The sequence below is a fragment of the Agrilus planipennis genome, unplaced genomic scaffold (assembly GCF_000699045.2).
Source record: "Agrilus planipennis isolate EAB-ADULT unplaced genomic scaffold, Apla_2.0 scaffold202, whole genome shotgun sequence".
In the NCBI taxonomy this organism is placed as follows: Eukaryota; Metazoa; Arthropoda; class Insecta; order Coleoptera; family Buprestidae; genus Agrilus; species Agrilus planipennis.
The window spans coordinates 10,704-25,533 of NW_020438961.1; the positions used below are offsets into that span (position 1 = coordinate 10,704).

The following is a 14,830-nucleotide window of genomic DNA, read 5'->3' on the forward strand; positions in this document are numbered from 1 at the left end:
TATCTTTGTCAATAACTGTAATAATATTGTCTTCATTAAATAGTATTGAGTATATTAAATAAAAAAATTAAAATTCCAATTCTGATTAAATCAATATAACGATGAATAATATTTATATTGTTATTTTAAAACGCAAAATAATATTTTAAATAAAATTATTAACATATAAATATAGTTTATAATTCATTTTTGAATATTATGATTTAAAAAAAATACATTGTTTTCAATGTTTAATGTTATTTGCACTTATAAATTAATCAAATAACCTCCTTTTCTGTTTTTTCAACGTATATAGATTGAAATAAATCAATTTTTATATAAAAAAAATTCGTTTCTATTGTTTTTCAATATGGCGTACTTTTTTGATCGATTTAACGATTTAAGAGGTTTATTCTACGTTGACATAAAAAAAGTGCATTTCAAAATTGTTCTAGAACGTTATCATAAAGAAGAAATTATTTTCGGGAAAAATCGCCTGTTATTAATGATTATTATAAATATTATGAGCAGTTATTTTTTCCGAGTAAAGCCCTTATATGTGTTTATAACGTATATAAATTTTATTCTAATCGGCTAGCGTTTCCGAGAAAATTTTTTTTTTCTGATTTTTGGCATTTTGGAATTATTCAGAAACCAAAATAGAAAGAGGTCAAAAATTTTCAGGATTAACGTATCTCATTAGTACCAATATACCCTCAAAAAAATAATCCGCATATCCCTATAGGACTTATTCACTATGCTTATCGTCTTATAGCCTTTGAATTGTTATCTTCTTTCTAATACCGTTTCTGTAGTCCAAGCGAAAATGTTTGTTCGAACCTGTGGCAGGTTCTTTACATATTTGTCGTTTCGAAGTTTGAAAATCGATAGCACGGGCAGGGCCATTTATTTTGCAAATGAGGTCGGAACTGTATCAGATAGTCCCGTGAAATATTGAAGTTGGTTAAAATAGATTCAAATATAGAACCAAGTCCGCATTATAATTTCTGAATTAACCTGCAAACAGACGTTCAATTTCCGTTAATTATTTGCTCCAGCGATTGATTTTGATTAAAATTCGTCCAATTTAATAAAATGAATTGCCACTTCAAAGGGTGAATTTATGTAAAATTACCTTTTCATAATTTCATTAGTCCTTATCGTGAAATTACTTTCGCAAGAGATAATTTGCAATAAAATTGAATTTACGTGCAAGCAGTTTTATTTAATTTGCAAAGTACAGAGTATTATAAACCAATAAAACAAAATGAACGGACTGCTGAACAAATAATTGAAATAAATTTTATCGATAATTAGATAATATACAGTATTAATAATCGGAAATATTAATTTTTCCATTTGACTTATCAAAGAGAGCATTTAAAGTTAAGTTCTGAAAATATTGTTTTATTTATATATTTAAGTTAGATTCCTGATCGTTAATTTTAAATTTTATTGTTTTTTCCAGAGTGGTGGTCAATTAATTAAACAAATTATTTGTTTTCTGTTACGTTTCGGTTTATTTAAACCATTTTCAGACTGAGTTTTTTGAACTTACAGTTCTACCAGGTTATTATACACTTGTTAGTAAAACATAATTGATAGTCAGAGAACACCTTTTTTGAGTATTACTACTTGTACACAGATCTTAAAATAAATATAAACATTCTTTCTCGTTGAAATACTGTACACTGATTCCTAATGTTTAGATAGTTTTATTTAGAGACCATAAATCATATGAAGGATTACGGCAGTGGTTTCCAACCTGTGGGGTGCTCCCTCCTAGGGGGGAGAGACTTTTGCAAGGGGGGTATGCAGCTGTTTCCAAAATATCATTTTCGAATACAAACCAAAAAAGTCGCCGCGAATTTTTCGGGTACAAATGCTAAAATATCTATCCATACTCTTGCTGGAACGAAAACATCTCGCCTTCGCGTTTGGAGCCGAGCGCCGGCGGGGCGAGGAAACAAAAGACAAGCACTCGGAACATCCCGGGTATTCTCGTGCTTACTCGCGCCAAACTTCAGTAAAGAGAAGCAACTGTTTTTTTTCTGTTGCCTGTTCTTATAATAAATAATTATTTTTTTATGTATATTTTTACATAATATTGTATATTGTTTTGTAGCACATTAAATAAATTGTAATATCACTTGAGTATTTATGAAATTAGATTGTTAGAAAAATTAAGGGGGCGCAACAATTTCTTTTTAAAGGGGGGTGCAGGTACAAAAAGGTTGGAAACCACTGGATTACGGCATTAACGTAAAATAAAACTACCTAAAATTCAGAATCAGTATAGATACAGTATTTCAACGAGAAAGAATGTTTAAATTTAAGTTAAAATCTGTGTAGTAGTACAAGTAGTAATACTTTAAAAAGGTATGTTTTTTGACTACACGGAGAAAATGAAAAACGAAAATTTACCTATACATTAAATTGATATTTACAATTTATCCCACTAGCCCATTGCTTCGTAAGCGAAAATAATAAAAAATACAATTTGGACCCGAATTTGTAAAAATAAAATCCCAGCAAAAATAAATTTACTAGGTATTTTAGTTGTTATCACAAATTTAATTGTAATAATTAAAAAACTTGAAATCATTTTTAAAGAAACATGTAAAAATTGAGAATATTACATGTTACCTAATAAATTCTATTATATATACGGCAAATTCAGTCCTTTTCTATAATTTTTGTGTTGTCATAAAAATTTAGTTTTCTCCACGTATCAATTATAATTTAATGACAAGTGTATAGCAACCTAGTAGAAGTACAAGTTAAAATTTTTTTTTCAGTCTGAAGATGGTTTAAATAAACCGAAATGTAACAAAAAACAATTTGTTTAATTAATTAATCGCCACCCTGGAGAAACAATGAAATTTATTTACCTAAGATGTGAAGGGCTAGTAAGCATATTAGAAACAGAAACAGAAGTTAAGAAAAGTAGATGCAGATCTAGATTAGATTACTTTTCACAAATACTTAACGATGCGGAATGCTAGATAAGTAGAGTTGTCAAAATCGCGACCGAAAATTCCAAAGTCCGGTTTCTTGTTGTAAATCCTTTCCGATTTTTTTTAGTTGTCATTAAATATAAGAGAATCTGTGATCGCACAGCAAAATGACCTATTTAAAAAGTAAAAGTAGCTTATTTGATTATCTACAAAATAAAAAAAAGTTTCGCTACGACCAATAGCTACTTTTCAAAATACAAAAATATACGAAAATCGGCTTTGTTGTTTTATTTAAATAACTTTCGTTTCAACTATACTAGGATGTTTAGATTGAATAATAATACCGTTTAAATCGTGTAGAAGTACTATTCACCGGATAGTTATTGAGCAATTCAATTAGCAACTTAAAAATCGCATAGTTTTAATTTGCATTAAAAAATTATTTATGGATCGTACATGTGTATTGATTTTACATGCTTGGATAATTGAATATAATAATAGTTAATTGTTAAAATTATCATTTTTTAATAATAAACGGTTATTTCGCCGACGGGGAAATCGGGAGAGTTCTGATCAAATTTACACATGGTACAGAAACCATAATAGGTTAATGGATTTTTAATGTGTCAAAGTGTATGTTTGAAGCGCGGCGCTGTACGGGTGCGAAACATGGACGGTGGGCGCGGCGGAAAAGAAAAGGTTAGAAGCGTTCCAAATATGGTGTTACTGGTGAATAAAGAAGATACCGTGGATAGAGAAGGTTAGAAATGAAGAGGTATTAGAAAGAATTGGAGAACAGAGGATTCTATGGAAGTCAATAAAAAATAGGCGAGATAGGTTAGTAGGACGCCTTCTCAGGCATAAAGGTCTAGTCAGAGACATATTAGAGGCAGAAACGAAGTTACGAGGGGTCGAGGTAGTCTTAGATTAGATTACTGTTCGCAAATAGTTAATGATGTAGGATGTTCTAGTTCTAGGAAATTGCGAAAATTAGCTTTGGATAGGAAGGAGTGGAGGTGCGTGTCCAACCAGTCTTAAAACTGAAGGTCTTAGATGACCATGAAACATGTTAAGAGTCGAACTTGAATTCATAACGATCGAAGCACTATTTTAAGAAATTTTTTGGATGTGAACAAAACTATGGAGATTACGGATAAGAATAAGGAGTCCGATCTCAATATGTATATTTAAGTGGTGCTGAAATTTAATAAAACAGTAGAGAGCGCTGCAATCGCTGTGAATTCAAATTGACAACCGATTCATCATCATCATAAGGTCGTCAGTCCTAAGACTGGTTGGACACGTACCTCCACTCTTTCCTATCTTGAACCAAACTTCGCATTTCCCTAAAACTAGAACAACCTACATCTTTAAGTATTTGCGAATAGTAATCTAACCGAGGTCTACCTCTACCCCTCGTAACTCCTGCTTCTGCTTCTAATATGTCTCTGACTAGACCTTCATGCCTGTGAAGGTGTCCTACCAGCCTATCTCGCCTATTTTTTATTGACTTCCATAAAGTCCTCTGTTCTCCTATTCTTTCTAATACCTCTTCATTTCTAACCTTTTCTACCCACGTTATCCTCATCATTCGCCTATAACACCACATTTCGAACGCTTCTAACCTTTGACAACCGATTAATATGATAAATAAAGTAAAAAACAAATAATTGTAACACCAGTAGATGCGTTGAAAATATTTTTTTGTCTCTGTAATGCGTCATAGGTCACGTTCAACAGTTTTTGTTTTGTATCAAGTGTACGTATTTTATTAACTATGAAACCAGACATATCTATTTCTAAAAGTTTCTTGAGGCTGTACAGTAAAAAGATGGCGTAGATATATAGACTGCCTTTAAGAAAAATAGTCATGCTTCAGTAAGCTAGTGTCTATAATGAAAAAGATCGTCCATGGCTAAAATAGTTGCTAGGTATCTTTCTTTTTAAACACCTTTCGACACCGGACGTTATACGGCAGATTACGATTTAATCACATGTATTAAATTACATTTAAAGAACGTCTGCATATTGGCTATTTATGCTACATAAAATACACATTTGTTTGTTTTTGTAGCTAATCCAACTTTTACTGATAATTTTTATTTAAATTTTGTACCTCTTCATTGTATGTCATGGACGAATCCTTTTTGCTAAGAGAAAAGTTCAAGTATAGGTAAAAAGAGTCCAAGTACCTAAATAAAAACGAAAAGCTGAAGCTTTAATCCCATTACAGTTGCTTTATCCTACCAGTAAAAATTTCATCCTTCTTTTTTTGCGTACAACGCTATAAAAATAGGGATTTGGAGTGCGGCAACTTTACCCTAATGATTTATGTATTTTACTCTTTTTTTGCTGTCTTTAATGCGAAAGGATTATACAAGCTCGATTATTGCAACTTGTGCTATTATTATTAATGTTTTCATTTATTTATGTTACGTATTCTTATATTTAAAATAAAAACTTAGTAATTGTAGAGAAAGTATTAAAAATATAAAATTTGACAGAAATTTGCATTTCGAGTTTTTATTTTTACAGTGAAAATATTCCATCCAGCATATGTACGTAGACACAGTTAATTATTCCTTTTTAAATAATGTACGGTATACTTTTAGGATTTTAAAATTGTATATGCTGCTGGGAAAATATATAATTTACATATTCTTTGGAATATCTACCAGAATACCGGCAGGAGATTAGGTGAAGTATAAAAAGAAAGACAACTTAATTAAATAAATAACTACAGCGGAAATAAAACTCGAACTAGAACAACTTGATAATGGTTAGGTAGTTTGTATAATAATAAGAAATTAACGCCTTTTTCCATAAATATACGTGTTACCGGAAATGTAGGAAATCTAGGAATTGTATACAATTATACATTATATATGAAAAGTATACATATATTCCGAGGCTATTTCAAAGATTTTTAAACACATACATATCCTCCGAAATGTATACATTTCCTAGGAATTGTATGAGATTCCGATATTGCACTAGGAAAAGTATAAAACTAATGTTTTCTGTGAACAAAACACTGCCTGGAGTTGCCTGTAACGAACGTTGTATTGAAGCGCGCTCACGGCTCAAGCGATCCCCACTACGAACTCGACTACGTGACCGAGTAGAGGGGGGACACCCTGTTGTGGATTGTACCTGCTAGCTACGAAATTTATTCTTCGAACACGATAACTACAGGTTTTTCCGTGACCGGCTACCTGAACTACCCCGTGCTACAACCAAACTTACCTACAATAGCAACTTTTATCTTCTATTTTTAATTCCCTTGTGTATTTATATTTTACTTTACTCTTGTCTTTTTTATTCCCGCTGTTTGGTTGTAGTTTCCTACTTAATCCCTTCTTTTTCTCTATTTTTTTGACTTCCTTACTTCATCGTGCAATCATCTTTTCTGTCTCTTTTTTTTTCTATTTTTATTCATTTTTATCGTAGAACCACCGCTCTTCTTTCTAACACTATATTCTCATGCATGCCCTGTCGTTTCCTATAGTTAGTTTTTTTATTTTTTCCCGCGAAGTTAACGATAAACGCGAATTCGTTTTTATCATTACCTTTCGCCCTTCTCTTATCACCCCACCATCATCCCACTCTCAACCCCTCTTTTTCCCAACCCTTGCGTGGTACTGGGGTTTGTATAAATAACCCTCATTCCTCAGTACCAGCATCCTTCGATCGACCTTCACAGCGAGCGAATCTTCTCAGCATACAGCAGCAGCCTACCAGTCTTCTACCCTCGACTATTCTCCAGCTGATCTTCGAGCAGACCAGACCAGTAGCAGCCTTCAACGGACNCGCTCTTCTTTCTAACACTATATTTTCATGCATGTCCTGTCGTTTCCTATAGTTATTTTTTTATTTTTTTCCCGCGAAATTAACGATAAAAGCGAATTCGTTTTTATCGTTACCTTTCGCCCTTCTCTTATCACCCCATCATTACCCCACTCTCAACCCCTCTTTTCCCAACCCTTGCGTGGTACTGGGGTTTGTATAAACAACCGTGCATCCCTCAGTACCAACAGCTCCAATATTCCACCGACCCACGGCAAGGAAGAAGGAGTTCCATCACCAGCCACCCCCGTTTTCTTTGCTTTCACCTAGCCGTTAGCCTCCGAGTGCCAGTTTGTAGAGTAAGTGTTTCAATCGGCGTTTTTTGGTCTTGCTCAGACTTTTTGTTTGTATATATATATTTTCTTGCCTGTATTTGTATTTTTCACTGTATATATTTTGTTTCATGTTTGTTCTTACTTATTTGTTATTCTAGTTGTAGTGTTAGGATATAAGTTAGGATTAGTGTGTGAATAAACTGTTTAAAAAGAAAGCAGACTTATCAACCCGTTGCACGATTTCGTTACATAGCAACTCGCATGAAACGAACTTACTCTACCGTGCGTAAAGAAGTTTCACTTCAAAAATCTTCGAAATAATATTTTATACATTTCCTTAATAGCCTCATAATTGTATACATTTTATACATTTCATACATTTCCGGTAGCACATACCCAGTACCCTTTACAGACTGGTAAACAGAAATCAACTAGACTTGCTTAACTCCTTCAAACTTTGTTTATATTATAATAATTATCCGTTTAATTATGTCTCTAAGACAAAAAGTGCAGCTCTAATAAAAAATTTAGTTTTGGGATTAAACCTTCGGGAAATATGAGAAAAAAAAAATAAGAAGTATACCTCGTTCCGCTCATCGGATGTTGCAGTTAAAGGGTGTGAAATGATAGTGTTAACTGGCAAGCAACATCTAAGCAGAACACCGATCAATTTACCTTAGCTATGATATGATGAATCGTGTACAACACTTACTTCCCGCAAATCTTACAAGGATAATCTTCTGGAGAGTCTATGTGACACACCGTCGTCACTGACGAGCGTCGTTCTATAAGCGAAAACGTCGGTGAATTACGGGCTGTACCACCATGTATCCGGATGTGACCGTTTAAGGCCGCCTTTGAATTAAAACTCTGAAATAATTATTAAAAGCAATATAAGGTACAAGAAATGTGAAGTACTTTGTTTAAAACCTAATTATACAGTGAATTTCATTTAAATTAGGTATAAAGATAGCGGTTGTAACCATTGGTGAAGCGGAGGGGGGACAATACCAATATTTTTGTGTTGATAAAAATTTGAAAAAAGCTGTTTTGTATGTAACCGTAGAAACTGCAAATTTTTATAGCAAATATAACAAAAGCTAAAGGTCGAATAGACGGACCCTAATACTTACTTTATGATAGGTACAAAGGCCGTTATTATAGTCGATTCCCATAGCACAAAAATGTATGTCGTAGAATAGCTACGATTATAAAAGCTGAAATTGTTACAATCGCAGAAAAACCAGAAACATGAGTGTCTGGTGTACTACAGATTTCACCTGTGTGTATATTTTAAACAAGACACTTATATTCTACGGACATTTAGCACTACATATGATAAATTTCATAAATGCCATCAGCAAAATGATGCAGAATCCTGAGTTATTGAAACTCATTGCAAAGGTATGGAAATAATACGACAATAAAAATACTGAAGATGCGCTACAATCTATTTGAAGAACCGAATTCTTTACAATTCTCGATAAGTCCTGAGATGAATCCTCAAAATCCTCTTGCTATTCTGACGTTTGTTTCTAAGTAAATTAACACGTTTTGAATTGAAATTTACAAATCTTGTATCGTATGGAAAAGAGCAGAAAATCATGGACTAAACTAAAAATGTAAGTTCTTTGTACATCTTTTCGCTGCAATCATGATCTTACATTATTGTAAAAATAGGCAGGGCGGCAAATTTAGGCTTCGCCCAGGGTGACAGAAATTCACGCTTCGCCACTGGTTGTACCGTTCTTTCGGTTATAGCGACATTAATCTTTGTCCTTTGAATTTTCAACGTTCTTTTATAACACAGACAGTTCCGACAGAATTCGACCAATCGAAATATAACGTTTTATCGTTGTTCCATCACTCCAAGTTTTTATTTGTTTTTAACGTTGTGAAAAGTGGCAACATTGTTGATAATACATTTAAGTGCGGTTATCAGTCAAAAGAGAGCACAAGAAGTCACGAAAAAAGTATAACAAAAATACCAGTATGCAAAGGAAGGAAAACTAGGGAAAAAGGAGACGAAAAATTAGAAGAAGTGACCCATTTTAGGTATCTAGGAAGTCAGATAAGTCAGAAAGGAAGGAGTAGTAGGGATATAAAGTAGAGGATAGCACAGGGTCGGGTCGCCTTCAATAAAAAGAAGTCACTTTTATGCTCGTGAACGGTTAATTTTGAAATTCGAAAAAGATTGTTAAAGGTGAATGTGTGGAGCACGGCGCTGTACGGGTGCGAAACATGGGCAGTGGGCGCGGAGGAAAAAAAGGTTAGAAGCGTTCGAAATGTGACGTTACAGGCGAATGGTGAGGTTACCGTGCATAGAGAAGGTTAGAAATGAAGAGATATTAGAAAACGTAAGAGAGCAGAGGACTCTATGGAAGTCAATAAGAAATAGGCGAGTTAGGTTAGTAGGACACCTTCTCAGGCATGAAGGTTTAGTTAGAGACATATTAGTGGCAGAAACGGATGTTACGAGGGGTAGAGGTAGACCTAGATTAGATTACTGTTCATAAATAGTTAAGGAGATGGGTTGTTCTAGTTTTAGGGAAATGAGAAGATTAGCTCAGGATAGGAAAGAGTGGAAGTACGTGTCCAACCAGTCTTAGGACTGACGACCTTATGATGATGATAATGTTCAAAACCAAAACCGAGTATGGTTGAAGAGTTATAGACATAACAATATTATGGAACTGTCTATCTATTAACTCATAATGAATAAGAAATTCATTTTTGTCTATAATCTTTGGGAGCGATGCGACGTTGATGAAGTTAAATTTTGATAGTCATAATCAGAAAATTCACCTAAAACTGATTATTTTTATTAATCAAAAATTACTTGTTTGAGAATNACGTTTAATGTACCACTCAGTTTGAAGAACCCTAGTATCGTAGTAATCTCAATTATATTATGGAACTGTATCTATTAACTCATAATGAATAAGAAATTCATTGTTGTCTATAATCTTTGAGAGCGATGCGACGTTGATGAAGTTAAATTTTGATAGTCATAATCAGAAAATTCACCTAAAACTGATTATTTTTATTAATCAAAAATTACTTGTTTGAGAATATTAGGCGCTCGATAGGGTTGAGATGCGGTTATTATGTCGGTCGTTGTATAACCTAGACGTCGCATCGTATGTGCGTTTTGGACTATTCTCCTGTCTGAACAGGTATAAGTACAAGCATATCTCCTACTTTACTCCTATTAGTCCACTCCATTGAAAAAAATCCGAGCAGAAATTTCTTAGTGAAATCCCTAATACGATCTACGCCGCATCAGGTTTTACTAGGGCGTACCCTATTAGGACACTGAAATGTTCTGATTCGGTATTGGTATCTATCTGCTAGGTTGTCTGATCAGGTTCTAATTTGAATTTCCCTATTCCTGATTTCAACTTATCTGGTCCTGATGTGGTATGCCTGACTTTGTCCTAATTTCCTTTTGCAGTCTTGAACCATCCAATTCAAATATCATCATGCAAAATTAAAGTTTTTTCAGAAACCAACGGGTACTTGGATGAAAGTCTGCTGCACAGTTTTACTTTACAAATCTTCGTTAAACAATTCTAATGTATTTGGATAAGAGAAATTATCTAAAAATGGTAGCCGTACTGTTTCCTTCCACGCTATTTTACCTATACAAATTGGTTTATATTTTGGCATATTTATTTCTTTAAAAAAGTAGCCAGTTAGCTCAATTTGTCTGCAAATATTCTTTTTTAAACTTAATTTTATTGTAAAGAACCTTACATTTGTCGCACTAATATGTTTGGATAATTTGATAGCTTTTGTGGCGCTTGGAAACAAATTCTTCTCGCCTTCCACCTGTAACGGCTACCTGGTATAGTTTCTTAAACTGAAAGGTTTTTGACTTCCGGGGCTATCGGTTTAAATTTTAAACATATTTTTATATACCATTGACTTGTCACTTTCGATATTCGGAGGAGGCGACCTGATCTTCGAGTTTTATTATTGTTTTTTTTTACATTGTTTTAATGTTTGCGATAAATGGGACCCCACGAACTCAAAAAAAGGCGAGAATTCAGCGTTAATAGTAAGTTAGTTAAGGCCATTTTAAAGTATTACACGTAAATACTTCGTATAAAGATTCTATTTTGTAAATATTAAAAGATAACCAGTCTTTAAAACTCATATCATATACAGATTAAAAAAAGGTTATATATGCATCCTTGTCATTTGTAGCGAGTATCAGCTTTGAAGCAAACTGATTTTCGTATGCGAGTGGATTTATATCTGTGGTTTCGGTAAAAAAATGATTCAGACGCCAATTTTTCTCCGGATCTAACTCTGCAGGATTTATTTGTATGAGATTGTATTAAACGTCAGTGCACAATGCTGATGATGTGAGAGACAGTAAGATGGTCGCTGCAAATGAAATTCGCCAAATGCCTGACTTTTTTCCCGAGTGAGAAATTTTGGTAGACGTCTTGAAGCTTGTCTTCTAGCTCGCGGTTTTAATTTTGAACAATTTTTGTAGTGTACGTATGTGATTCCCGATAAGTAGACGGTAACGATAAGTTGCTGTTTGTTGTTTGTTTCATTCATGCATTGGACAAGCGGTATTATTTAGTTTATATTCCATCCATGTGGAGCTGCTCAGTCCTTCTCGCAATCTGTACTTATTGTTAGAAATTTACTTGTGCTACGTTGATGTTTTCAAACCACGCTCAGGACTGCCTGCGGATTGTAATTTATTGTGGTTTTCTTACCTATTTTTTTGCTCGCTTGACCAATTGCTGTACTCTACTTCTAAATTACTTTTAGTTGACACCTTCAAAAGCTCCACACTTATTTCAGTTACATCCTTTATGATCGCCATGACGTGGGAAAGGATTTAGTTTAAGTTCAAACGAGAAGGTTGTCAATTCGATTGTATCCCTTTGTGTAAATATTCTTTGAAATTTGGAAAAATAAAATTTTTCCGTAAAAACAGATATACACGAGATAAATAAAGTAACCCTATATAAATATACAGGGTTCTTCAAACTAAGTGGTACATTAAACGTTTTTGGGAAACTATGCGTATAAAAGATCTGAAAATTTGGCAGTTTATCGAGGACTAAAATAATTTCCCCTGTCGCCCGTTTTCAATTATGCCGGAAGTTAATGCCAACATTGTTATTTTAAATGGAATGGTATATTTTTTACGACTAATTACAATGAATGACTACGATGAGTAGTTTTTGTCATAATTTAATTTAAAGAAAAAAATCGCTACCGCAACACAAATTATAAAACATCATAACTTCCATAAAAAATGGTTTAGAATGTGTAAATTTATACAAGATAGAGTCGTGTCTTATTGCTAATTTTAAATCGAAAATTGAGCTTCATAATTTATACTGGGCGTCCAAAAAAAAAATCCAAAGTTTAGAAATTTCAAACACGAATACCTTTTTTTCAATTTCGTAACATAGAAAAACGAAAGATAAGATTCTCATTAACATTTGCGGTAGCTGTTAATTGTCCAGTTAGTTAAAATATTTATTTTAGATAATTCAAATTATTCAAAAATTTTCAAATAAAGCAACATAAAACATCTACATGGATCGAAGAAGGATAATAAGGGGAATTGAACGACAAAATAAAATATGGTAGGTGCCATTTGACAAAGCGAAGTTATTTGTGTTTGAAGTTTATAAACTTTGCTTTCTTTATCTGAACGCCCAGTANACATTTGCGGTAGCTGTTAATTGTCCAGTTAGTTAAAATATTTATTTTAGATAATTCAAATTATTCAAAAATTTTCAAATAAAGCAACATAAAACATCTACATGGATCGAAGAAGGATAATAAGGGGAATTGAACGACAAAATAAAATATGGTAGGTGCCATTTGACAAAGCGAAGTTATTTGTGTTTGAAGTTTATAAACTTTGCTTTCTTTATCTGAACGCCCAGTATAAACAATGATGCTTAATTTTGGTTTAAAATTAGCCATACGACACGACTATAACTGTTAAAAATTTCAACATGAAATTATCTTTAAGGAACATACATACAATTTAGACATCTTTTAGAAGTGAGTTAGTTTAATATGAAATATTATTCTGAAAATTCATTTCTGAATTTTTTACCCACTACACACTACCTCAAATTAATGAGGGAAAAATTGTTGCTGTTGTCACATCCCCGCCGGGAATCGAACGCGGGACCTTTGGCTTTACACACCAATGTTCTGACCACTAAACGACGAGATGTGGGGATGTGACAACAGCCACAATTTTTCCTTCATTAATTTGAGGTAGTGTGTAGTGGGTAAAAAATTCAGAAATGAATTTTCAGAATAATATTTCATATCTTTAAGGAAGTTATGTTTTTTATAATTTAGGTTGCGGTAAAACTCTAAAAAAAACTATCCATCGTAGACATACAAATTGGTTATCAAAGTTACTTGAAAATTTTGTGTTTCATACGAATTTGTCGTAAAAATTATACCATTCTATTTTAAATAACAATGTTGCCATCATTTTAATTGGAAGGACCATTTTCAATAACTCCTACTGCCAAATTTTTAGATCTCTTACACTCTTAGTTTCCCAAAAACGTTTAATGTACCACTCAGTTTGAAGAACCCTAGTATCGTAGTAATCTCAATTATATTATGGAACTGTATCTATTAACTCATAATGAATAAGAAATTCATTTTTGTCTATAATCTTTGGGAGCGATGCGACGTTGATGAAGTTAAATTTTGATAGTCATAATCGGAAAATTCGCCTAAAACTGATTATTTTTATTAATCAAAAATTACTTGTTTGAGTATCGTAGTAATCTCGATTATATTATTTATTCGTTTATTGATTATGCGCCAAAAGAATATGGTAATATAAAATTTAGATTTCCTTAATTCCAAACTAAACAATAATATAACATCAGAAATTTACTGTTACTGAAATTTCATTTTTCAATCTTGGTCACTAGATCAGATGATTCCTCTTTCTCAAATGTAGGCATGTTTACTTCCATATCCTGAATTTATATGTTACTCTTACTCTCACATGACGTTTTCTAATACACTTCCGGTTTTGGTGGCATGTGCACAATAGCATTGTTTTTCTGACACTCACGTTCAAACAGTTCTGTGTGGGCTATGTTTATATCGTATTTAGAAGTATTCGGAAATGGAATTACCACATATAGAGGCCTTTTTGATGTAAAACTCTCTGTTTTACAACTTTAAATTAAGAAATTTTCTAATAGTTTTTATCGTTTCTGAAAAAATCTTATTGGAACGAAGTTCGACAGCAGAGGGCTAACCAGCACAATTTAGTGTTACTAGATGAATTTCTTTTTATTCCCAAATTTTTTTTTTATTTTCAAAGCCCAACAAGAATTCATTTGGTTCAAAAATTATAAATTATAGTAAATGAAATAAAAATCCTCATTTTGTTCCTAATCTGCGATTTGTTGCATGGCTCCATATTTTGTATAACATTTTGTATAACTGTTCTCGATTGGACCTATATGTAACTGTGCTGCTGTTTAAACGAAACCTTTTTTTATTTATTTTTGAGCACTGTATAATAAAGCAAATGTAGGTGATATAATAGATCTTACATTAAAGTAGGGAATAAGTTCTGTTTGAAAAGTTTTTGACGTGACAACGTCTTATAATTCGATGGAGCCGGCTGCACGCACGAAAAAACATGACTCATGCGGCGTTACCTCGCTCTGAGGCGTTCCATTTAAGGCTTGAAGTGCAAGCGAGAGCGCGGAACGAGCGACAAAGAGGCACAATCGGCCT

The 14,830-nt window shown here is 33.1% G+C and overlaps 1 protein-coding gene across 3 annotated transcripts in view; it reads right to left on the reverse strand.

Annotated features, from left to right (window-relative positions):
* LOC108738669 (serine-rich adhesin for platelets) overlaps nt 1-14,830 on the reverse strand; it is a 361,208-nt gene that overhangs the window by 3,705 nt on the left and 342,673 nt on the right. For 2 of the 3 annotated variants that reach the window (XM_025975165.1, XM_025975164.1), the window contains exon 17: nt 7,770-7,927. In XM_025975165.1, the coding sequence (XP_025830950.1) occupies nt 7,770-7,927 (158 nt within the window). Of the gene's footprint in view, nt 1-7,732; nt 7,928-14,830 lie in introns of all 3 variants that reach the window. The other variant, XM_025975166.1, reaches the window with a different exon arrangement.